The sequence below is a fragment of the Takifugu rubripes genome, chromosome 15 (assembly GCF_901000725.2).
Source record: "Takifugu rubripes chromosome 15, fTakRub1.2, whole genome shotgun sequence".
NCBI classification, from domain to species: Eukaryota; Metazoa; Chordata; class Actinopteri; order Tetraodontiformes; family Tetraodontidae; genus Takifugu; species Takifugu rubripes.
Window position 1 is genome coordinate 1,070,708 of NC_042299.1, and position 23,113 is coordinate 1,093,820.

At 50.4% G+C, this 23,113-nt stretch overlaps 2 protein-coding genes and 1 pseudogene across 2 annotated transcripts in view; 2 read left to right on the forward strand and 1 right to left on the reverse strand.

Annotated features, from left to right (window-relative positions):
• Positions 1 to 14,672, forward strand: part of LOC115252683 (E3 ubiquitin-protein ligase RNF43) — a 55,260-nt gene extending 40,588 nt beyond the window's left edge. The window contains exons 3-9 of the mRNA XM_029848546.1: positions 7,696 to 7,770; positions 7,886 to 8,020; positions 8,102 to 8,203; positions 8,292 to 8,462; positions 8,534 to 8,636; positions 8,728 to 10,215; positions 11,850 to 14,672. Coding sequence (XP_029704406.1) covers positions 7,696 to 7,770; positions 7,886 to 8,020; positions 8,102 to 8,203; positions 8,292 to 8,462; positions 8,534 to 8,636; positions 8,728 to 10,215; positions 11,850 to 11,875 — 2,100 coding nt within the window. The 3' untranslated portion in view covers positions 11,876 to 14,672. The remainder of the gene's footprint in view (positions 1 to 7,695; positions 7,771 to 7,885; positions 8,021 to 8,101; positions 8,204 to 8,291; positions 8,463 to 8,533; positions 8,637 to 8,727; positions 10,216 to 11,849) is intronic.
• A 1,311-nt stretch (positions 14,673 to 15,983) lies between these two features.
• On the reverse strand, positions 15,984 to 19,159 carry LOC115252716 (4-hydroxyphenylpyruvate dioxygenase-like). The gene is made up of 9 exons (XM_029848630.1): positions 19,127 to 19,159; positions 18,760 to 18,969; positions 18,585 to 18,691; positions 18,418 to 18,495; positions 17,936 to 18,098; positions 17,757 to 17,828; positions 17,556 to 17,678; positions 17,359 to 17,475; positions 15,984 to 16,284 (listed from the first exon to the last, which is right to left on the reverse strand). The coding sequence occupies exons 1-9, from the start codon at positions 19,157 to 19,159 to the stop codon at positions 16,171 to 16,173; spliced, it is 1,017 nt and encodes a 338-aa protein (XP_029704490.1). The 3' UTR covers positions 15,984 to 16,170.
• Positions 19,160 to 19,272: 113 nt separating this feature from the next.
• LOC115252717 (acetylcholine receptor subunit delta-like) lies at positions 19,273 to 22,477 on the forward strand (annotated as a pseudogene).
• The last annotated feature ends 636 nt before the right edge of the window (positions 22,478 to 23,113 follow it).

Consider the following 23,113-nt stretch of genomic DNA (forward strand, 5'->3'; position numbering starts at 1 on the left):
TAGAGCAGACTAGCACATGACTAGTGTAGACAAGCACAGACTAGAGTAAACTAGGACAGACTAGAGTAGACTAGCACAGACTAGAGCAGACTAGCACATGACTAGTGTAGACAAGCACAGACTAGAGGAGACTAGAGTAGACTAGGACAGACTAGAGCAGACTAGCACATGACTAGTGTAGACAAGCACAGACTAGAGTAGACTAGAGTAAACTAGGACAGACTAGAGTAGACTAGCACAGACTAGAGCAGACTAGCACAGACTAGAGGAGACTAGCACAGACTAGGGCAGACTAGCACATGACTAGTGTAGACAAGCACAGACTAGAGGAGACTAGAGTAAACTAGGACAGACTAGAGTAGACTAGGACAGACAGCCAGGCCCTGGATGACTCAGAATCCAGACCTTTATCTTGTCCTACTGCCGGATCAGGATGGTGGAACTGTTTATTTCCCTTGGGACGGTTCTTTGTTGAGGGTTTGGAGGTGGGTCTTGAGTGGGAGGCCAGAGTGGTGCTGGAGGTGCCACTGTCAGCCAGAACATTCCTCAGGTCATGACAAAGGAAGAGGCTTCGCCCAGGAGAGGTGGAGAGGTGAACGGGTTGATGAAGAGGAGTGGCTGTCCAGGCCTGGGGGTGACCCACGCCAGTCTGTCTGCCTGCCTGCCTGCCTGCCTGCCTGCCTGTCTGTCTGTCTGCCTGCCTGCCTGCCTGCCTGCCTGCCTGTCTGTCTGTCTGCCTGTCTGCCTGTCTGTCTGTCTGTCTGTCTGTCTGTCTGTCTGTCTGTCTGTCTGTCTGTCTGTCTGTCTGCCTGTCTGCCTGTCTGCCTGTCTGTCTGTCTGTCTGCCTGTCTGCCTGTCTGTCTGTCTGTCTGTCTGTCTGCCTGTCTGCCTGTCTGTCTGTCTGTCTGTCTGTCTGTCTGCCTGTCTGCCTGTCTGCCTGTCTGTCTGTCTGTCTGTCTGTCTGCCTGTCTGTCTGTCTGTCTGTCTGTCTGTCTGTCTGTCTGCTTGCTTTAAGGTCAGGACAGCCAGGTCAGAACCAGGACTGTTGACTGAAGAAAAAGTTGTTTTTCTCAGACTCCCTCTCCCCCCTCCCGCTCCCTTCCTCTCTCCCCCCTCCTTCTCTCCACCTCCCTCCCTCTCCAGCTCCCTCTCTCCTCCCTCTCCCCCTTCCTCTCTCCCCCTCCATCTCTCCTCCTCCTCCTCCCTCCCTCTCTCCCTCCCCCATCTCTCCTCCCTCCCCCTCCCTCTCTCCACCTCCCTGTCTCCCCCTTCCTCTCCCCTCACCTCCCTCCCTCTCTCTCCCTCCCTCTCTCCTCTCTTCCTCCCTCTCCCCTCTCTCTCCCCCGTCCCTCCCTCTCTTCCCTTCCTCCCTCTCCCTCCCACTCTCCACCTCCCTCCCTCTCCCTCCCTTTCCCCCCCCTCCCTCCCTCTCTCCTCTCCCCTCCCTCTCTCCCCTCCCTCCCTCTCCCTCCCTCCCTCCTCCCTCCCTCTCTCCCCTCTCCCCTCTCCTCCTCTCTCCCCTCCCTGCTCCTCCTCACACTCCCAGGTCCCTCCCTCTCCCTCTCCCCCCTCTCCTCTCCTCTCCTCTCCTCTCCTCCTTTCTCCTCTCCTCTCTCTCCCCTCCTCTCTCCCCTCCCTCTCCTCCCCTCTCTCCTCTCTCTCCTCTCCTCCCCTCCCTCTCCTTCTCCCCTCTCCTCTCCTCCTCTCTCCCCTTCCTCTCCCCTCCCTCCCTGCTCCTCCCCCCTCCCCCCCCAGGTCCCTCCCTCTCTCCCCTCTCCTCTCTCCCTCTCTCCTCCCCTCCCTCCCTCTCTCCCCTCCCTCTCCTCCCCTCCCTCTCCTCCCCCTCCACTCCCTCCCTCTCTCCCCTCTCCCCTCCCTCCCCTCTCTCCCCTCCCTCTCCTCCCCTCCCCTCTCCTCCCCCTCCACTCCCTCTCCCCTCTCCTCTCTCCCCTCTCTCCTCCCCTCCCTCTCCTCCCCTCCCCTCTCCGCTCCCTCTCCTCTCCTCTCCTCCCCTCTCTCCCCTCCCTGCTCCTCCCCCCCAGGTCCCTCCCCTCTCTCCTCCCCTCCCCCTCTCTCCTCTCTCCTCTCTCTCCTCCCCTCCCTCTCCTCTCCTCCCCTCTCTGCTCCCTCTTTCCCCTCCCCTCCCTCTCCTCCCCTACCCTCTCTCCTCTCTCTCCTCCCCTCCCTCTCTCCTCTCCTCCTCTCCTCCTCTCCCCTCCCTATCTCCCCTCTCCCCTCTCCCCTCCCTGCTCCTCCCCCCCAGGTCCCTCCCTCGCTCACATTCCTCTCCCTTGCCTCCCTAATTCCCGTGCCATACTTTCCCATTGTGCCGGTGGAGCCGCAGCCTCCCTCAGATCTCGTTAGAATGGCTCCTAATGCAGCAGCAAGCGGAGGCTTGTGCAGCCTCTGGAATTGTTGGACAAACATGGAGGTTTTCATGCCACCTTTATGAGATTAAGGGAGCATTCCCATAGAAAAGCATTTTCCTGCGTGCCGCCACCGTCTCCCTTTGTGTTCCAACCCTTTCTTTCTTTCTTTCTTTCTGTCCCTTTTATTTTCTAATTCCCCCTCTTTGCTGGCCTCAGGCTGGGCAAGAGCACGCAGGAGATGAAAGCCAGCGGGCTTGTGTTACTCCTAACTGCTTCCCCAGGCCGGAGCGTGGAGCAGGGACGATCAGGGCCGGGAGGAGCCGCCTCTCTCTCCACCTTTGCAGCATGAACCTGTTTGACTCTGAGAGGCCAGCGTCACACATTCCCCCGCTCGGTGGCTCCTAGCGAGAGGTTGTGGTGGCCGAGGCGCTGGAGAGACGGACAGTGGCTCCCTGGTCTGGACTGTCAGGGCCCCAGGCCTGAGCACACGGGGCCTGGACCACAACCCAGGAAGTGAAGCAGACCTTTGAAGGGCCTTGAAGTGGTGCCTTCAGGGTCCATCACAAGTGTGACCCAAGTTTACAGGATGAGGGTGATTTCTGTCCCGTTTGTAACATCTGGGATTTTGGAACGGCACCAATGTTTCCCTCTGGAGGACGAGGGCCCTCATTCTGACACCCAGGTGCATCTTCTGCTCCGCTGCCCTGTGCGGCTTCACTCTTGGAATATCTGGGATTATAAAGATCCTATTGTGTGTGTCTGACTCGGGTCACGACATCGGAGCTCCACAGTGTGTCGAGATTCTGATGGCAGGATCTGTGAGGCCTTCAGGTCCTTCAGCCACCGACGGCTGCTGTGGGTGCTGCGTAGGATGTGTGTGTCTGTGGGTGTGTGTGGGGTGTGGGTGTGTGTCTGAGTCGGTGTGTGGGTGTCTGTGGGTGTGTGTGTGGGTGTGTGTGTGTGGATGTGTGTGGGTGTGGGTGTGTGTGTGGATGTGTGTGTCTGTGGGTGTGGGTGTCTGTGGGTGTGTGGGTGTGTGTGTCTGTGGGTATGTCTGTGTGTGTCTGTGAGTGTGGGTGTGTGTGTCTGTGGGTGTGTCTGTGTGTGGGTGTCTGTGGGTGTGTGTGTGGGTGTGTGTGTTTGTCTCAGTGTGTGTGGGTCTGTGTGTGTCTGAATGGTTGTGTTTCTATGTGTGTCTGTGAGTGTGTGTCTGTGAGTTTATGTGTGACTGTGTGTCTTTGCGTGTCTATGTGTGTGTCTAATTGTGTGTGTGTGTGTGTGTGTGTGTCAGTGTGTGTGTGTGTGTGTGTTTGTGTCAGTGTGTGTGCGTGTGTGTGTGTGTGTGTGTGTGTGTGTTTGCAGTAGGGCTTACTGCTCAGGCTGTTCCAGGAATGAATTCCTTGGGACTTACTGGAGTTGTTGAATGAGACGAGGGCTCGGGGCAGGAATGATGGGGGGGTTCCAGCGGGGGGCAGGCTCTCACTTACAGGCCTGATTAAATAACAGGATGCTTTATGAAAACAAGAACACTATCTGCCTCCTAAAGGCCCGCACAGGCCCTGTAATTGGCTTCCCAAAGAATCCTCCGCCATTCCCACTTCAAACAGACGGGAATGCCTGAACATCGCCATACGTTCCCACTGAGCGGATGTTTTTGTCATTCCTCGGAGTTTGAGGAACCAGCCAGCGGCTCCCATTACGGTGCTGGGTGGCAGCCGGGCTGAACCGGGACCGCGTCACATCTGGGCGGCACCAGGCGGCCAGATGTGACGGCAGGGTCGGTGAGGCCCGGCCGCCCCCCCAGGCGGTCCCACACTGGGCAGGGACGGTGAGGCCCGGCCGCCCCCCCAGGCGGTCCCAGGGACAGTGTGTTGGGAGGCATATCGGCTTTCGCGGCGAGTTCCTCTGCTCCAGGACCAGACAGTGAATCTGCCGCATTCTCTGGGAATTCCCCTCAGGGGGGGGTCTGACCCCCCCCCCCCCCCCCCCCCCCCCACACACACACACACACACACACTTCAGGACTGAAACTATAAGTGAAGATCAGATCAGGTTTGAGGCTGAAATCGTCAAAGTTGTGTTAGCACACGAGCGTGGAGCAGGTCGGGGAAACAGGAGCGGGACGTTGTGATTCAGACCCCCCCAGGCTGAGAACTACTGAGAGAATCTGCTCACCTGCACGAACATGCCCCTCCCCCTCCACGGCCGCCAGCGGCCTCACATCAAAGCACCTTTGTGAGTAATGGATACCTCACAGGCCACACCCCCCCTCCCTGCCAACTGCTGCTGCCAGCGGCAACACACACACACACACACACACACACACACACGCACACACACATTCACATGCACACACACGCACACACACGCATTCACATGCACGCACGCACACACACACACACATGCACACACACATTCACATGCACACACGCGCACACACACACACATGCACACGCACGCACACACACAGACACACACACACGCACACACATTCACATGCACACACAGACACACACACATTCATATGCACACACACACATGCACACACACACACGCACGTGCAAACACACACACACATAATTAATAGTCTTTAGCTGTGAGTGAGTGAGTGAGCAAGTGAGTGAGTGAGCGAGTGCGTGAGCGAGCGAGGGAGTGCGTGAGTGAGTGCGTGAGCGAGTGAGTAAGTGAGCGAGTGAGCGAGCGAGTGAGCGAGTGAGCGAGTGAGTGAGCGAGCGAGCAAGCGAGCGAGTGAGCGAGTGAGTGAGTGAGCGAGTGAGTGAGCGAGCGAGCGAGCAAGTGAGTGAGTGCGTGAGCGAGTGAGCGAGCGAGCAAGTGAGTGAGTGAGTGCGTGAGCGAGTGAGTAAGTGAGCGAGTGAGCGAGCGAGTGAGCGAGTGAGTGAGTGAGCGAGTGAGTGAGCGAGCGCGTGAGCGAGTGAGTGAGTGAGTGAGCGAGTGAGTGAGCGAGCGAGCGAGCAAGTGAGTGAGTGAGTGAGCGAGCGGGTGAGTGAGTGCGTGGTGTGCCTGTCGGGGCACCAGAGTCGTGCCAGACCCTCCTGGGCCTCCTCTAACGTGAGCGGCTCCCTGGAGATGCCCCCTGACATCAGCCTGCTCCCCTCCAGCGGCTCCCTGGAGATGCCCCCTGACATCAGCCTGCTCCCCTCCAGCGGCTCCCTGGAGATGCCCCCCGACATCAGCCTGCTCCCCTCCAGCGGCTCCCTGGAGATGCCCCCTGACATCAGCCTGCTCCCCTCCAGCGGCTCCCTGGAGATGCCCCCCGACATCAGCCTGCTCCCCTCCAGCGGCTCCCTGGAGATGCTCCCTGACATCAGCCTGCTCCCTGGAGATGCCCCCTGACATCAGCCTGCTCCCCTCCAGCGGCTCCCTGGAGATGCCCCCTAACATCAGCCTGCTCCCCTCCAGCAGCTCCCTGGAGATGCCCCCTGACATCAGCAGCTCCCTGGAGATGCCCCCTGACATCAGCCTGCTCCCCTCCAGCGGCTCCCTGGAGATGCCCCCTGACATCAGCAGCTCCCTGGAGATGCCCCCTGACATCAGCCTGCTCCCCTCCAGCAGCTCCCTGTAGATGCCCCCTGACATCAGCAGCTCCCTGGAGATGCCCCCTGACATCAGCCTGCTCCCCTCCAGCGGCTCCCTGGAGATGCCCCCTGACATCAGCAGCTCCCTGGAGATGCCCCCTGACATCAGCCTGCTCCCCTCCAGCGGCTCCCTGGAGATGCCCCCTGACATCAGCCTGCTCCCCTCCAGCTCCCCTCATCTGCACCTCATTGAGGCTGCGGCCGGTCCCACAGGCTCCGTGTGACGGCCCAGTCAGGACAAATGAGGGAGCAGACGTGGGTGCCCAGAGTCCTGCAGCCTGTCATTAGACACTTTAAAGCAGGAGCCGTGCAGCCTGCTCACCTCAGCCCGCCCCCTCCCTCCCTCCCACAGTCTCCACCACTTTCACTCTCACTCCTTGTTCCCACACATCATTCCACGCTATAATTTACTCCTGCAATGAACGGTGTGTGTGGTCACGTTGGGAAAAGTTGGGTTTGGAGCTAAAACGGGGGATCGCTGATGTAGATGTGCAGCTTCTGAGTGGGTTCTGTTGTTGTCCAGGTAAATGGAGGCACATTCCCGCTCATGTATGTTGGGCTAGCACGCCGGAGCCGCTCACTTCTGCCAGGGTTAGTGTTGAGCCATGATGCTGGACACGTGCGCAGACAGTCACGCCTCTCGTCCTCACGTCAACAGATGATTGAACATCCTACCTGATGTCCCCTTAATGCCCCAATAAAATCTGCATCTGCCCCGACTGGAGCGCCCAATACAGACCTGTAATCACAGAGTTTAAAGTAACACAGCAGATGTTTGTGGATGGCAACGATTGGTCAGTGTGTGTGTGTGTGTGTGTGTGTGTTTGTAAGCCTCACTTGGTCCCCTTGAGTTAAATCTGCAGGCTGAACGGTGGCGTGCTTCTGTGAACAACCAATAACAAGACCGTTTCCAGGGCAACAGAAAAAGGAGCATCTCCATGTCCTTGTCTCTGAGCCCGCTGCTCTTCATCTTCTCCACCATCATCTCCCTCTTTTAGTTGGCTGCACAGGTGAAGGTTACAGGTGTCTGACGAGCGCTCCTCTGGGGGGGCGTATAGCTCCCAGACCACGCCGTGCTATTAGCAGTATAATGCTAACGTGTCGTAAAAAGGGCTTAATAACAGGGCTGGGGGTAATTGAAGGACACACTGCCCGGCAGCACCAGGAAAAGCAAATGTCTGTACCATCTTCCCAGTCCTCAATATGGGTGCGAGCAGACTGCTGCTCGGCATTGTGGGTACTGGGCGAGAAGGCCAGGGGGTTAAAAGACGTGATTATCCTTATTAAGGTTGGACAGGGGCCAGGAACTTGAATTTCTGTGGCGAGATGAAAGTGAGTCTGTTTTTCTATTTCCATCGTGAGGTGAGCGTTCTGGCCGGTTACTGTGAAAACTCGCACGCTCACATGCACGCTCACACGGAGCCACGCTGACACTCTCAACATCTGTTGGAGAGAGATCCATTGGTTTCCCGCTCCTCGGCCATAACCTCTACTGACCTGTGGCAACATTTAAACCCACAGTTTAAATATTTACTCGGTAAATAAGTGACCCTGATTTGAAAGTTGCTGTGGAAATGTCACGTGTGTGCTTACTGCCCCCTAGTGGCGGCCCGAGGCACTGAGCAGTATCTTGGTATTTATATCTCAGAGTGAGACTTTAATGTGTGTGTGTGTGTGTGTTTGTTTGTGTGTGTGTGTGTGTGGGTGTGGGTGTGTGTGTGATGGTTTAGGCTCGCATGGCTTTGGACAAAGGAGCCCAAGCTGTCATCTTCGACGTCAGCGATGATGCCGACGCTGCCGCTGAGGTGAGTGTGGAGGGTTGGCCGGAAGCACCTCTGGAGCAGAGCTCTGAACAGAAGCATCACATCCGTGTCTGTCTGTGGTCCTCCTCTTGGTTCCGACACCATCCACGTGGCCCAGCTGCGGGAGGCCGACTCCCTCCCCCGGCCCGTCGTGATGGTGGAGTCTGACGATGCGGAGGAGCTGATGGCTCTGGTCAACAAGAACGAGGAGGCCGTCGTTCGGATCGAGATCATGGTGAATCCACCACGATGGGTAATTAGAACCCAGCAAACGCGTCACCTGTGTGTTCCCATGCTGTGTATGGCCACTGTACTTCTCCACTTGCCTTTGCAGCCACACTACGACATGGGCATCGTCCTCACCATCGTCCTGGCCGTCCTCACCATTGTCCTCATCTTCGCTCTACGTTACAAGTGCAGGTCCAGCAGAACCTGGGTGAGTCCGAGTCACATTCCTTTCCACCATCAGTCCACCCGGAGTTATTAGATGGATCCGGTCAAAGTGTTCTGCCCTGTGGGTTCAGGACTCGGTTCACCAACAGACCAGGCAGGCCATCAGCCGCCTGGAGACTAAGACCTACAACTCTCAGGGCTGCTCAGGCCCCCATCACCAGCGGGTCCCCTGGGGGTCCGCCAGCAGCTCCAACTCAAGTCCGGTCTGCGCTATCTGCCTGGAGGAGTTCCAGGACGGCCAGGTGAGAGAGGTGATGCTACACTAAAGCCCCTGTAGATGCTCCTGTCTTCACCTCTCTCCTTGTTGTCCCAGCACTTGAGGATTATATCGTGCGCTCATGAGTTCCATAAAGACTGCGTGGACCCCTGGCTGCTGCAGCACCGCACCTGCCCCCTCTGCATGCACAACATCATGGGTGTGTTCCTTTGATTTCTAATTCATGTCTGCAGCTCTGCCGTTAGCTCCTGCAGCATTGGGTACATCTTGTCTGTGGTTGCCTCCCCCAGGGACCGAGCGGCAGGCCCAGAGGTTCAGACTGCAGCAGAGTTCCGAGCAAAGCCAGGGCTTTCTCCACCATCATCCTTACAGTGGCCCGAGGAACCACCACTTCCCTCAGCATGCTGTCCCCTTCTCTCTAAGGCCCCAGTATCCTTGTGGACCTTCTGGACCCTATCCTGATCTGGGCCACTACAATGGCTCTTCTCCAAGGGATGACCAAACTCTTCAATTCCTGGCTAGCAGACCGTTCGGCTCTAGCTGTGGGTATCACCGACCCGCAGAGGGTCCCGGGAGGCCCCAGATGTTTGGAGGTAACTGCAGGACCTCTTCCCACCACTACGGCCCACGTCGGTCCTGCCACACCTATCGATCGTCCTGTCCCGCCCAGCGCAGTGCGTCCAGCTCAAGGCTCTACCACGGACCTTCAGTGGGGCCCCAGCCCCGTAGGATGCTGGGCCATGGCCGACAGGGGGAGGGGAGCTGCTCAGGTGGCAGCTACCACACAGAACGCAGTGGGTACCTGGCTGATGGGCCAGCGAGTGACTCCAGCTCAGGGCCGTGTCACGGTTCCTCCAGTGACTCGGTTCTCAATTGTACTGACGTATCTCTGCAGGGGGTCTATGGTAGCTGGTCCACCTTCCGCAGCTCTTTGAGTAGTGATTATGATCCGTTTGTTTACTACGGGCCCGGGAACGGACATTCTGCCGCCCGCAGAAGTAGCTTGGACACATGTGCCCAGACCCGGCCCAGGTCTCTGGATTCTGTGGAGAACAAAGCGGTCTGCCCTGAGGAGCAGCAGCCCCAGACTGTGTTCAACCACATTCACTACCACCGCCACAGACATCACCACTATGAGGAGGAGGAGCACAGCCAGAGTCCTGCGAGAGGTTCTGAGGAGGAGTTAGGAGCTACTGCGGCAGCTCCAGCTGCTCTCAGCTTAGACAAAGACTCCCCGGAACACAGTCCCTGTCTGTGCCCTAATCCAGACCCAACGGATCGACCAAGTCCTGGGACAGACTGTCAGGACCGTGATCCGAGCAGGCCGGCAGGACCTTCAGTTAAAGTGTCCCCCGTCCCTTTACAGATTCCACCCCACTGCTGCCACCGGGGCCACGGACACCCTCCCTCTGCTCGGACAGGGAGCTGTGTGGTGGACGGCCCTTCTGTCTGCTTCCACCAGGGACTGGACCTGCAGGAGGACCGCAGCATCCACATCCACTATGGTCAGAGTCCAGGTTTCTGCTGCCCCCAGCCGGAGCTGCACCGGGCCCTGCTGCCTGTCCCTCTTCTTCTGGACTCAGGAATGGAGGACTGCTCCTATTGTACCGGGGCCCATGTGGTGTGGCAAAAGCGGGTGCCCCAGGCCCACTCTGACCCCCAGCTCCTGGGGCCCGGGGGGCCCCGGGACAGGCCGGTGTGCATGTTCCACCCTGGTCACGCTGCTGACCGCAGCACAGACCTCTGTTTGTACTGTCAAGCCTTACATCACAGTCAGGGTAAGGGTCCCTAGCAACAGGAAGAAGGATTAGAATAATCATAGTAATGATAATAATTATGATAAAAACAACAATAATATGAATAAAAACACTAATATTGATCATAATAATAATAATTATGATAATAACAACAAGAATATGAATAAGGACACCAATGATAATAATAATATTATTAATAATGATGATAATTATAATAGTAATAATAATATTAGTAATATTGCCAATAATAACAGCAATAGTAATAATTATAATACGAATAATAATTATGATCATAGTAATGATGATTGTTTTACTATTATTGTTATTATTGCAATTCTTATTATTAGTAGAACTATTATTACTATTATTATTACTAGTAGTACTATTACTTTTTTAATAATAATAGTAATATTGATAATAATGATGATGATTATAATAGTAAAAACAACAACTAATAATAATCACAATTATTATTATTATTATAATACTACTAAAAATAATAATAATTGCAATAACAATAATAATATACTAAAACAGTAATTATGATAATAATATTTATAATAGTAATTATGCTAATTGTAATAGTAATACTACTACTACTACTACTACCACTAATAATAATAATAGCAATAACAATAATTGTTACTATTATAATACAACTACTAATAATAATGATGTTGATGATAATAGTATCATGATATGGTTGTTGTTGTTGTTAACAACAATAATAGTAATAATAATTAATAATAACAAATGTGCTCTTCGGCCCCACTGATTAGGAATCGAATGTGTGTGTGTGCGTGTGTGTGTCAGTGTGTGTGTCTCAGTGTGTGTGTGTGTCAGTGTGTGTGTCTCAGTGTGTGTCTCAGTGTGTGTGTGTGTGTCTCAGTGTGTGTGTCAGTGTGTGTCTCAGTGTGTGTCTCAGTGTGTGTGTGTGTCAGTGTGTGTGTCAGTGTGTGTGTCTCTGTGTGTGTCTCAGTGTGTCTCAGTGTGTGTCTCAGTGTGTCTCAGTGTGTGTCTCAGTGTGTGTGTCTCAGTGTGTCTCAGTGTGTGTCTCAGTGTGTGTGTCAGTGTGTGTCTCAGTGTGTGTCTCAGTGTGTGTGTCTCAGTGTGTGTCTCAGTGTGTGTGTCTCAGTGTGTGTCTCAGTGTGTGTCTCAGTGTGTGTCTCAGTGTGTGTCTCAGTATGTGTCTCAGTGTGTGTCTCAGTGTGTGTGTGTCAGTGTGTGTGTCAGTGTGTGTCTCAGTGTGTGTGTCTGAGTGTGTGTCTGAGTGTGTGTCTCAGTGTGTGTCTCAGTGTGTGTCTCAGTGTGTCTCAGTGTGTGTGTCTCAGTGTGTCTCAGTGTGTGTCTCAGTGTGTGTCTCAGTGTGTCTCAGTGTGTGTCTCAGTGTGTGTCTCAGTGTGTGTCTCAGTGTGTCTCAGTGTGTCTGAGTGTGTGTCTCAGTGTGTGTCTCAGTGTGTCTCAGTGTGTGTGTCTCAGTGTGTCTCAGTGTGTGTCTCAGTGTGTCTCAGTGTGTCTCAGTGTGTGTCTCAGTGTGTGTCTCAGTGTGTCTCAGTGTGTGTCTGAGTGTGTGTGTGTGTGTGTGTGTCTGAGTGTGTGTCTCAGTGTGTTTTGCTGATCCAGCTGGACGCTAACGTGGTTTCTTGTGTGCACAGGATCAGAAGAAGAATCTGGTGTGTGAACATTGGCCGTCTCCCATTGTATCGCGCTGCTACTCAGGAGCCAGGATGGAAACGCCTCCTCAAGCCTTCCACCACGCTGCCAGACACGCCTCCTTCATCTTCACGTCAAATGTAGCTCCTTGTGATCAAAGCACAATTACTGTGACTAAGTCATTCAGCATAGATTGTTTTCATGAGTTGTTGGGGACAAGACTTCGTGCCCTTGTGATTCATTAGGGGGGTTCAGTAACGAGCATGAATCCACAGGTTTCCTGCTCCTTAGGGACACCGAACACATGATCCTTGGTGAGCAGTCTCCAGGAACTGAGACAGAATCCACCCTTTCGGAGGCTTCTTGTGACCCTGGTGCCCAAGAATATTCGGCTTTGTGGCAGCTTAACGAAGGACTGTGAATAAGACGAGCGATAGGAGCTCTTTCTATCCCACGACACTAAAACCAAACCAAATTGAACACATGATGGTGACGCTGGGTTTGACCCAGTTTGGTGGGGGGGTTGTTGTGCATTGGTAGAAGACTCCATCTCAGATTAGCAGAATCTCACAGAAGTCGCTGGGATTGGTCAAATTTCTTCAGCTCGCTGCGAAAGCCTCGATTTGAGGTACCTTCCTCCACCCTAGTGGTCTTCCTCTTCCTCCTCCTAGTTCAGTTTCTCGAGGAAAAGCTCTTCTCTCCATCCTACCTCACATTTCTTACACGGCCTCACGAGGAGGCTCTTTAAAGGTACTGCTGTAGTGAGGATATGAACCCTTCTGGTCTCAATCATGTAGCTCCCATTAACTCAGCAGAGAGTCTAAATGGAGAGAAAGATTGACCTTTGACCCCTCAAACGACAAGGATTCTAGCGCGGGCCTTGTTCTCATCATTTCACTAATGGCAGCTGTTCTCATCGTGTGTGTCAGATCGTTTTCTTTTGTTAAACCTTTAACCCTTTTAAGGTGAACCAGTTTGACTGAACTCCCTCGTCGTCATTACAAGCTATTTTCTCTTGGTTGTCGTTTCTCTCCGGTGGTTGCGTCTCGCGCTCAGACCTCAGTGCTGCTAATCCTCCCTGAAAGACAGTGATAAAGGAGAAAAAGATAATGACTAAAGTGGAATGGAGCCATTTTAGAGAGCCTGCAGCCCCCCTCAGTCTGCCTTCGATGGTTGGATTTGACTATTATGGTTTGCTGTTCGGCTGTGTGACAGCTGTTGCAGGAACAACCGAGCACTGGAAAACAGGACACTTATTCTTATTGACAGACACAGAAGCCAATGTGAAACTGCCTTCATGATGGTCCATGTGATTTCATCCAGTCAGACCACTTTAGATCCACCTGAAACCAGAACTGCTCAGAGATATTTAAAAAAACCTTAAAGTACTTAACCCCCCCCAATTAGGTGAGTTTCCCTCTCCTCTAAATGATAATGTGAGCAACCCTCTCTTAACAGAAGGACTTTTTGAAGTGTGAACGCAGTCCGACTTCAGATTAGAGATGCACCGATCTGGCCGCTTCTGTGCTAATTACTCCAAAACCTCAATGAATAAACTCGGTGCTTGAGCGTTCGGGACGTTCTAGTTCTAGTTTTGGTTTGTGTGACTTCCTGTGTGGGTCAGCAATGGTGCTGCCTGCCAGGAGACATTGGACAAAGACTTTTAAAGGAAACACACTTAATTCAGTGAAGGTATCAATAATCATGCATAAGCTAACATTAAGCCTGATTGAGACATTCAGCAGCTCTGTCAAATAAAATGAGCTGTTTTGTTATTAGTAGATAAGAGTGTTGCAAAAATGCTCACAGTTTGGTTGGGTTCTTCTCCACTGTTGGTCATAAACTAAGCTCCTTCTCTAGGACAGCAGTACCAGGACCAGAGTGACAGCTGATCCATCAGGCCAGTTTTAGAGATATCTGATCGGTGCATCCCTGCGTCAGGTGTCGATGGGGGAAAGAATCGTGGGTAATTCTGGTAGCACTTACTAAAGCTTTTATGTGCCTTATTTGTTAAAAAATAATGTTGACAATCAGGAGCCTGCGCTGATCCGTCTGCCAAAGGGGCGTGCAGCTAAACCCACTTACCCGGAACACAAGAACATGCCTGTTGACCCCGGTTGACCCCGGTTGACCTCTGCTTTCCCTTCACCGTAGCTCAGAAACATTTGGCATCTTTGTTCTGCTGCAGTTCTGACCCTCATTAGAAATGTGCCAGCATGAGGTTCTCCAGCCCCAGGTTCTCCATCTGTGCATCCGTCTCTGTGACCCACGCTTGGACCCCCAACAGGCTCGACTGTGACGCCGGGGTTGGAATTGACTGAATAACGTGCAGCACTTTGGCAAAATTCAGTTTACAAATTTAAAATCAGCCCCAAACCAGCAGCATGGGATTCTTGATGCCAGGGTTTAGCTGGTGTGGTCTAATCCTCTTCAGGATCTTCCCCTTTGTGCCTTTTTTATCTGGTGGATGCAAGTCTGGCAACAATAATGAGCTAAAACTGCCTTTGCTCAGAGTAAATAAAAACAAAGGTCCCTTTTAGAATTTAAAGGGACTTGTCAGTATATTTTTGAATACTTTGCGTACAAAAAGGAACAACAAAACCAGAAAAGAAATAGTGTTGTATTTTATATATGATAGAACATTTCATTATAGTGACACGTCACTAATATATTTATTTACTAATATATTTATCCATTTTGTTCAGGTTTGAAAGTGGTTTCTGTATAGACTGAATGTTTCTATATGGAATCTGACCAGTGCCATCACAGATATATGAACCTGTCTTCATTCCAATTATATGCAAATAAATTATTTTGAAATAAAATGTCCTGCTCTGATTTTTTTTCGCTCCTTGTTAAAGTTGTAAAGGATTCATCCAGATGAATCCACCTGTTTATCCCTCTTGAGGTCACTACTCCCCCCTACCTTCACTTAAAGAGACTAGCATCACTTCGCTGACTAGACTTCCCGCAGGATAAGAATGTCCTCAAAGGATCGCACCTCTGGATTAACTTGGACTGTTGCCCCTTTCCAAGACTGCCCTTTTTGGTTCTTCACTTTCCAGTGGTCCGATGAGGACACGGTTTAGCTCCGCTCCCCATCCTTTCACACCCGGATCCCGGTCGCCAGTTTTGTGGACAAGATGCTTTTCTCTCACCGCATGACTACCAAAAGCTCCATCTCTGCATCTTCTACAGAGATACATCTTCTACAGGCTACGTTGAAGGTAAACTACAATGTGGGGAATATAGACTTACTCGTGGTTGTCATAGCTTTGCAGGAGACTCTTGCTGGAGGGGTCCATCTAGCCATTAGTGGTGTGGACCAACCACAAGGACCCGTCTTACCTTAGGAACACTAAGTGGGTAAACCTCCAGCAAGCTCGGTGGGTGCTCTTTCTAGCCTGTTTTAAATTCTCTCTCATGTACTGCCCAGGTTCCAGTAACATCAAGCCGGGTGTCCTGTCTTGCCGGTTTTCCCGGACCTTTCCAGCTCAGAACCTGGTTCCATCCTGCCTCACTACTGCATTGAGGAGGTGCTTCCTGGAAAATGGACAAGAAGGTTTTGGAGGTGCAACCAACAACTCTACTCCAGTGGCTTTTTGTCCCTAAATCTGTCCGCTCAACCGTTCCACAGTGGGGGCATTCTTCCAGGTTCACCTGTCATCAAGGCCTCACCCAGACCCAGATTTCCTTAGGAAACACTTCTGGTGGATTGAGACTTTTTCCCATGTGATGGATGCAGACCTAGACCAGAGACTCAAGGCTGAGGGAACCATTCTGGCAATGGTGTCTAAACAGGGTGTGCCATAACCCGGTCCAAACTAGCCGGGTTTCCTGTCGTCCCAGGCAGAAACTGGTTTTTACCAAGGCAAGTGTGAACCTAGGTGAATGGGTTATTTACTTGGTAGATCAGAAAACCTGGCTTTTTTCAACATCCCTCACTTCAAGCCAACTTCAAACTCCTTCACTCCTGTCATCACTGGGCATGAGGGTGGTAGAGCGGCTGGCTTAAATATTTGTCTGAGTCCAGTTGATCACAGCATGCTGAGTTTCACATTTAGCCTCCTCAGCTGTCTCCTGGCAACAATGTAAGCATACATTTCAACTGTCCCAAACACACATGGCTACCCACATGAACAAGCATAACTTTATTTAGCTGGGCAGCATAAAATCAGCAGACACCTCAGAGTATATCTGGGAGCACAGAGATAGATAGTCGACACTCCATATGCAGAATGGGTCTGCGGGAAGCTGCTGACTGCATCTGAAATATGTGGCCATATATAACAATCTACGTAAGGTTCAGCAGCCGTAGGGGGATCACTGGAAGCCTTTGGTCTGCCCTTGGTGTGTCAGCACTGTGAGGTTTCCCCTAGCATCTTGGTCCTTCTCAATGGCCTCAAAGAGGGACTTGAAGTTTCCAGCTCCAAAGCCCTAGAACAGCCACAAACACACAAATAGGAAATAAAGCAGCCTCTTGTATTCACAGTCTATTCTAGTCCATTCTGAGATGAGTATTTAGAGCAGGCTTGACAAATGGGTTTAATCTGATTTATCTTAATGTGAACATAAACATTTCAGACAGTTTGAATGCAATTCTAAAATCTGGGATTCAAATCTGAAACCTGGTGGAAAATTTCCTCAAAACTTGTGAAATTATACACAGATCAAAAAGTGAAAATGGTCAGAAAATGAACCATTTGGTCTCATCTTCTTCCCCACTTTAGTCCTTTCGGGGTCACGGGGAGGGAGCATGTATGTGTGAAGGCAGGTCCCCCCCTTAGGTGAAAGCAGGTCCCCCCTTAGGTGAAGGCAGGTCCCCCCCTTAGGTGAAGGCAGGTCCCCCCTTGGGTGAAGGCAGGTCCCCCCCTTGGGTGAAGGCAGGTCCCCCCTTAGGTGAAGGCAGGTCCCCCCTTGGGTGAAGGCCGGTCCCCCCCTTGGGTTAAGGCAGGTCCCCCCTTGGGTGAAGGCAGGTCCCCCCCTTGGTCAGTCGCCAGCTCATCGCAGGGCCCTACGTGTGCATTTGTGGGTTCGGTGCCTTGCTCAAGGGTACCTGGGCAGTTCTCTGAAGGTATACTGGCTCTACGACCAGAACACCTTCCATGTTTTGTCTGCAATGGGACTTGAACCAAGAACCCTCCTCTTCTCACAGAAGGAGCTACGTTCAAAGGGCTCTGACAGATGCTTCACTGAGCTCCAGCATTGCTTTCTAACTTTCATGTCGTGAAAGACTGGAGATTGACAACATGCCTGTTCTGACAGGAAGGATGGGGGTATAAGTGGAGTGCCACAGGGCCTGATCCAAAGATCCCCCTCCCGGTGTAGCCTTTTAATCTGTACCTGTGACAGATTTACGGGCCTTTTCCAAGTGGGTGACTTTTATTCTGCTCACACTGGGTGACCAGGTGTCCTGGCCCAACTTCTTAAAGGGGTTCAAGGCAAGAAATATGACCAGAGCCTGATATATCCCATCGCACGTGCACAGTGATTATCCTCAGAACCACTTACAAAATGGTTTTTCCGCTGGATGACCTCCAGAAAGAGGGTTGGCCTGTCCTGCATGGGTTTGGTGAAGATTTGAAGGAGGTAGCCCTTGTCATCAAAATCAACCAAGATTCTCAGTTTCTGAAAAGAAAGAGAAGGTTTACAGGCGGGTAGACGAGTGAAAAGAGTGGAACCTTTACTCTCTCCCCACATGTGCTCACCTGTAGAACATCGAGGTCCTCCTCCACCTTGATCTTTGCCGTTTTGAGCTTCTGCCGCAGGTCGTCGTAGTAGGTGTCAGGTGCTGAAAGGAAGTCCATCCCTCGGGCACGCAGGTTCACTATCTGGCTCAAAGATAAAAGGCAGCATGCTTGTCTTCACTTGCAGATTTGAGAGGGAAGCATCTGTATCAGGAGCCTCACAGCTTCAATGATGTTCGAGGTGTTGAGGGCGATGTGCTGCACGCCCGGTCCTCCGTTATAGTCCACGTATTCCTGTGAGGACAGAGACACAGGACAGCTGAAACCAGGCGGGACGCTGGTCCACATATTGCTCTTGTGTAGAGTTGAAAATCAAGCAGTTCCAAAAGGAAGAAACTCACCTGGATTTGTGAGATCCTTTTCCCCACGGCCGGCTCATTGATGGGCATCTTGATGGTCTCTTCATAATTAGCCACGACGATGGATCTCAGCGAACTGTAATCCGTGTAGATCTGTTTATCGTCTATGGACCAGAACCGATGGAACAGCAAACATTTCTGATACCTGGAATTTGAGGGGGAAAAGAGTGTGAGGACAACCTTATTTTCTGCTTCGAGGCTTAAATGTGACACTAAAAACAAGCGCGTTGGCCTTGATGTGGTCCTGTCTGATGGTGAGGTGTTGATTGAACCCATTTATTTCACTCCATTGGTTTTGAAATGAAAGAGTCAAAATAAAAGTCATGAAACGTAGTTTCAGTGTAAAGAGGTCTTGTGGCATCAGATGTCCAAGGATGTCTAACATGGCTCTGAGAACGTTAGCAGTAAACACCAGCAGCTGAGCAGGGGACGACCTTTGACCCTCATGGAGGACGTGCGCTCACCAGTCTGTGACGGGCACCATTTGATCATCTGGCTGATTTCCCACAATGTGATCGATAAAGCGCAGGCCTGCGGGGGGCCTACCGGAGAGAGAGGAAGGGTCATCTTGGGTTAGCCCACAGAGAAAAGAGCTGCAGCCAGTTAGCTCTAATCCTTGGATGTGACTCACAGTTTTGCTAACAGAGGATCCTTGTACAGAGGCTCTTTGTAGCCTGGCAGGAAAAGGCCTGTGTAGGGGCCGAGGTACTCGATGAGGGTGTGCGTTGTGTCCCCATACTGCGGAAAACACACAGATGTGTGTCCAACACACATTTCCACTTTGATGTGTGTTCCTCCTGACGTACCGTTTGAATGATGGCGTACTTGACCTTCCCGTGGTCGTCCTGCTCCACCCAGGGCTCCCTGACCACCACGGCTCCTCGCTCCCTGGCCGTCTGTGGGGGGAGAGCGTTTGGGATCAGCTTGAAACAGAGGAGCAACAGTGCGCTGGTGCATGGAGACGCCTCCTGGAAGCCCCCTAGTGGTGGCAGGCTGAACGGCCCGCTGCTCCTGTCCTATGTAACCTGACGCCTGGACTGAAACCGTGATTCAAACACAGACTTTATCTAAAACCTTGACTGAAGTTCAGAAGGTTCCATTTCAACTCTCTGGATCCACTAAACACACACGTGGCAGGTTCTGGGGCAACATTAAACCATGGCTCTCTGACACTCTTTTGTGCCTCTGATTCCAGAACAAGACCATTTATCTTTGCCCAATATTTCGTTTGAACATGTAATTCCTCATTTACGGGAGCTCCAGCTGTGAACTTTTATTTAAACTATTCGTAGAATAATAATCCGGAATAATCTAAATTTATGCTAGAGGTGAGCGGTGAGTTTACATGTGTTTAATCTCATCGATATCTTTTGCTGTTTAAGCTACTGAGAACTAGAGGAAAGATGGTTTAGAACATACATGACATGTTTTTATGATACGCTCTTTATCTTTAAAATCACTGATGCATCAGGAAATGTGTCCAAAAAATGCAGCTAAGGTTTTATATCACAGCCCTGAGTTTATCTAATGATTCCAAGAAACTTTTCCTTCTTTTGAACACACTTGTCCAGTGTTCAAATGATAATGAAATCATTTGTGATGCGTTAGAATAGGCCAGCAATTCACCAATATTTCTCCATCAACAACCGATGAAAGGACACAAACCAGACCTCTAAAACCTTTGCTCCAAATTGTTACTTTATAATTTAAGACAACTCATCAATGAAATGAAGCATAATTTGCTGTATTTTGGTTGCATTTGCGTTGGGAATATTTGCACTTATTCTGGGCTTAGGTCCAATTAGGTCCACCTTTGTGCAGAGATTCAACAGGTCTCTGCTACTGGTCACCACCCGCCATCTTCAGATCGTCCTGCTCCATCAGCGTCAAATATTTCCCCTTTGACTGGCAGGACTGCACGCTCAAATTCACGTATGCACGGGCAGGATTTTTCATTGTTGTTTGAAACGCAGACAAACTCTGACATGATGGTTTAAACTGAGCTGGGTCAAGATTTTATAGAATCTAAACACATATGAGAGGAGAAAAAGGTGCAAAAATAAAATGCACGGTGCAGCTAAACTCTCCCAGTAGGAAAACAGGCTTTTTAAATTCTGAACTGCATTTCCCATGTTGCCTTGCAGCTCTCTAACGTACAATGCCAAAGAGATCAGGTTGCTCCTGAAGGAAGACATAGTCATTGAAACCAAGTGGACGGTTGAATGGATCATTATTGATCCTGCAATCTTTACAGGTAACCAAGTAAAGATTAATTTCCATTCATTTTTATTTTTTACTGCATACAGTCCTGGAGCTTGTTGGGGACTTTCAGTGTACTGGATGCTGTTGATACATGCAGAGAAGTGGTTTTCCCCAGAGCCTGAGCCTTCAGACTGGCTGCAGCTCCAACCAGACTGACAGTCATAACTTCATCACTTGTGTCTGAACTCTGGCTTTGACCAACAGAGAATGGTGAGTGGGAGATCATCCACCGACCCGCCAAGAGAAACACCTACAAACACATTCCCATGGAGAGCAACAAGCATCAGGACATCACCTTCTACCTGGTCATCAGACACAAACCTCTCTTCTACGTGGTCAACATCATCATCCCCTGCGTGCTCATCTCCTTCCTGGCCTCGCTGGTCTACTACCTGCCCGCAGACAGTCAGTGCAGAGTCACAGAACGTACTGAAGCCAGCGTCAGGCAGATTAACAGTCTGGGACCTTTTCAGAATCACAACTACATGAACTGAGTTAACCTTCAACAGCACCCAAAGAATCAGACATTATAGCTGAATATCACGTCAGCACGGGACAACACAGCTAATAAAGCAGCAAACATCGGTAGTGGGCGGAGCTGAGAGGCCGCCATTAATCGAGAAACATTAATTAGCTCCCCAACAGATTTTTGAATATATTTTAAAAAGGATAATAAAAATGTGTGTGTTTGTGTGTGTAGGTGGTGAGAAGATGACACTGTCCATCTCGGTGCTGCTCGCTCAGTCTGTCTTCCTACTCTTGATCTCTCAAAGGCTCCAGAAACATCCACGTCCGTTCCTCTTATTGTGAAGTAGGTAAACGCACCATTTACTCCACATCACTTTAACTCTGAATCAGATATATTCTGCTTCTCCAAACTATATATACATTAGGGCTGCAGAACCAGGTGACAACCGGCTGAGATTTAAAAAATGGAAAACATCTGAGTGTGTTTGTGTGTTGAAGATATTTGATGTTCATCATGGTGGTGGTGACGGTGGTGGTGCTGAACTGTGTGGTCGTCCTCAACCTCCACTTCAGGACGCCGAGCACGCACGTCATGTCTGAGTGGACCAAACAGGTAAGACACACACATCCTGTTGTCCCTTTGTTGAACAGATGAACATCAGGATATATGAACATGTGACTGAATAACATGAAAGAGGATATATGAACATGTGACTTAATAACATATGAAAGAGGATATATGAACCTATGACTGAATAACATATGAAAGAGGATATATGAACATATGACTTAATAACATATGAAAGAGGATATATGAACATGTGACTTAATAACATATGAAAGCGGATATATGAACATGTGACTTAATAACATATGAAAGAGGATATATGAACATGTGACTTAATAACATATGAAAGAGGATATATGAACATGTGACTTAATAACATATGAAAGAGGATATATGAACATATGACTTAATAACATATGAAAGAGGATATATGAACATATGACTTAATAACATATGAAAGAGGATATATGAACATGTGACTTAATAACATATGACAGAGGATATATGAACATGTGGTTTTTCCACTATAACACACACACACATACACACATCAGTATCAGTGTTCCAAATCCTGTTTTCTTTTTCTGCCAGCTCTTCCTCCAGCGATTACCCCTCATCTTGCGCATGTCCCGCCCTGCTGAGGCAGAGCCGTACTGGGATGGAGCGTTACCGCGGCGATCCAGCTCAGTGGGCTCCATTGCCTCGGCTGAGGAGTACGACAGTGTGAAGTCCCGCAGTGAGCTGATGTTTGAGAAACAGTCTGGGAGACACGGACTGGTGACCCGAGTCACACACGCTGCCAGGACGTTTCCAGAAACATTTAAACACATGAGATATAGAAGCATCAGTAGCTTCATTTGAGTTCTGAGCTTTGGTGTCTGTGTGGAGCTGTGAAACCACAAGAAGAGGGAGGAGCCATCAGCTGTACCAGAGATCAAGCCGGCTGTGGATGGAGCCACCACATCATTAAACACATGCGCAACAAGAACGACCACAATGAGCTCAGAGGGTTCAAACAGAGTCCTCAACCCAAAGTCTGATTTAAAAAGATCAAAAGTGGCGTAAATGTCTGGTCCTGACAGCAGAAGGATAACTGGAGCGGCATCGCTCGTACAGTAGACCCACTCTGCCTCTTCCTGGTTACCCCGGTGATGACCTTTGGCACCGTAATCATCTTTCTGAGGGGAATCTGTAACCAACCTCCTCATCTGCCCTTCAAAGGAGCCCCGCATGACTCCAGAGAGGAGAACCCACGCCTGCTGTGATGCACACACACAGCCAGGGCTTTTTCCATCCCCATCGTTTCTCTGGGGGAAATGTTGCATTTCTTTATCTTAATAACAACAAATCTTTAGTTTGTTCTATAGGAGCTCCATATGTTTAGTTTCAAAGACTTCTTAGATTGTGTTCATTGCTGGCACATAAAGAAAAATGCTTTGATTTTACTAAAGTGACACAAACCCATCTCAGTACTGTTTTTTATTTCCTCTATATTATTGTGCGTAGTCTGTGTAACTGTTGTGCTTTATTTCTGCTGGCTTCTTTAATGGGATGTAAACCAGCCTGACATAATACCAGTTGAGTACTTTATTTGATGTTGCCAAAGGTTTAAAAACAGCCTGACAGAATAAGAAATTGTGAAAATTTAGAGGATGAATTATACCTGGTGGTATCTGATCTTGAATGGCAAATTTTAGAGTATTTTATAGGGAAGTGAAATAATGTTTGGACCTCTTATCAGGCAAAGAGAAAGTTGTTAAGAACAGCTCTAAAAACACCACCTCAGGTGGACTATATCCAAATCTCTCCATTTACTGATGGGACGTTGAAAGGTCAATACGCGGATTCATACATTTAGAACT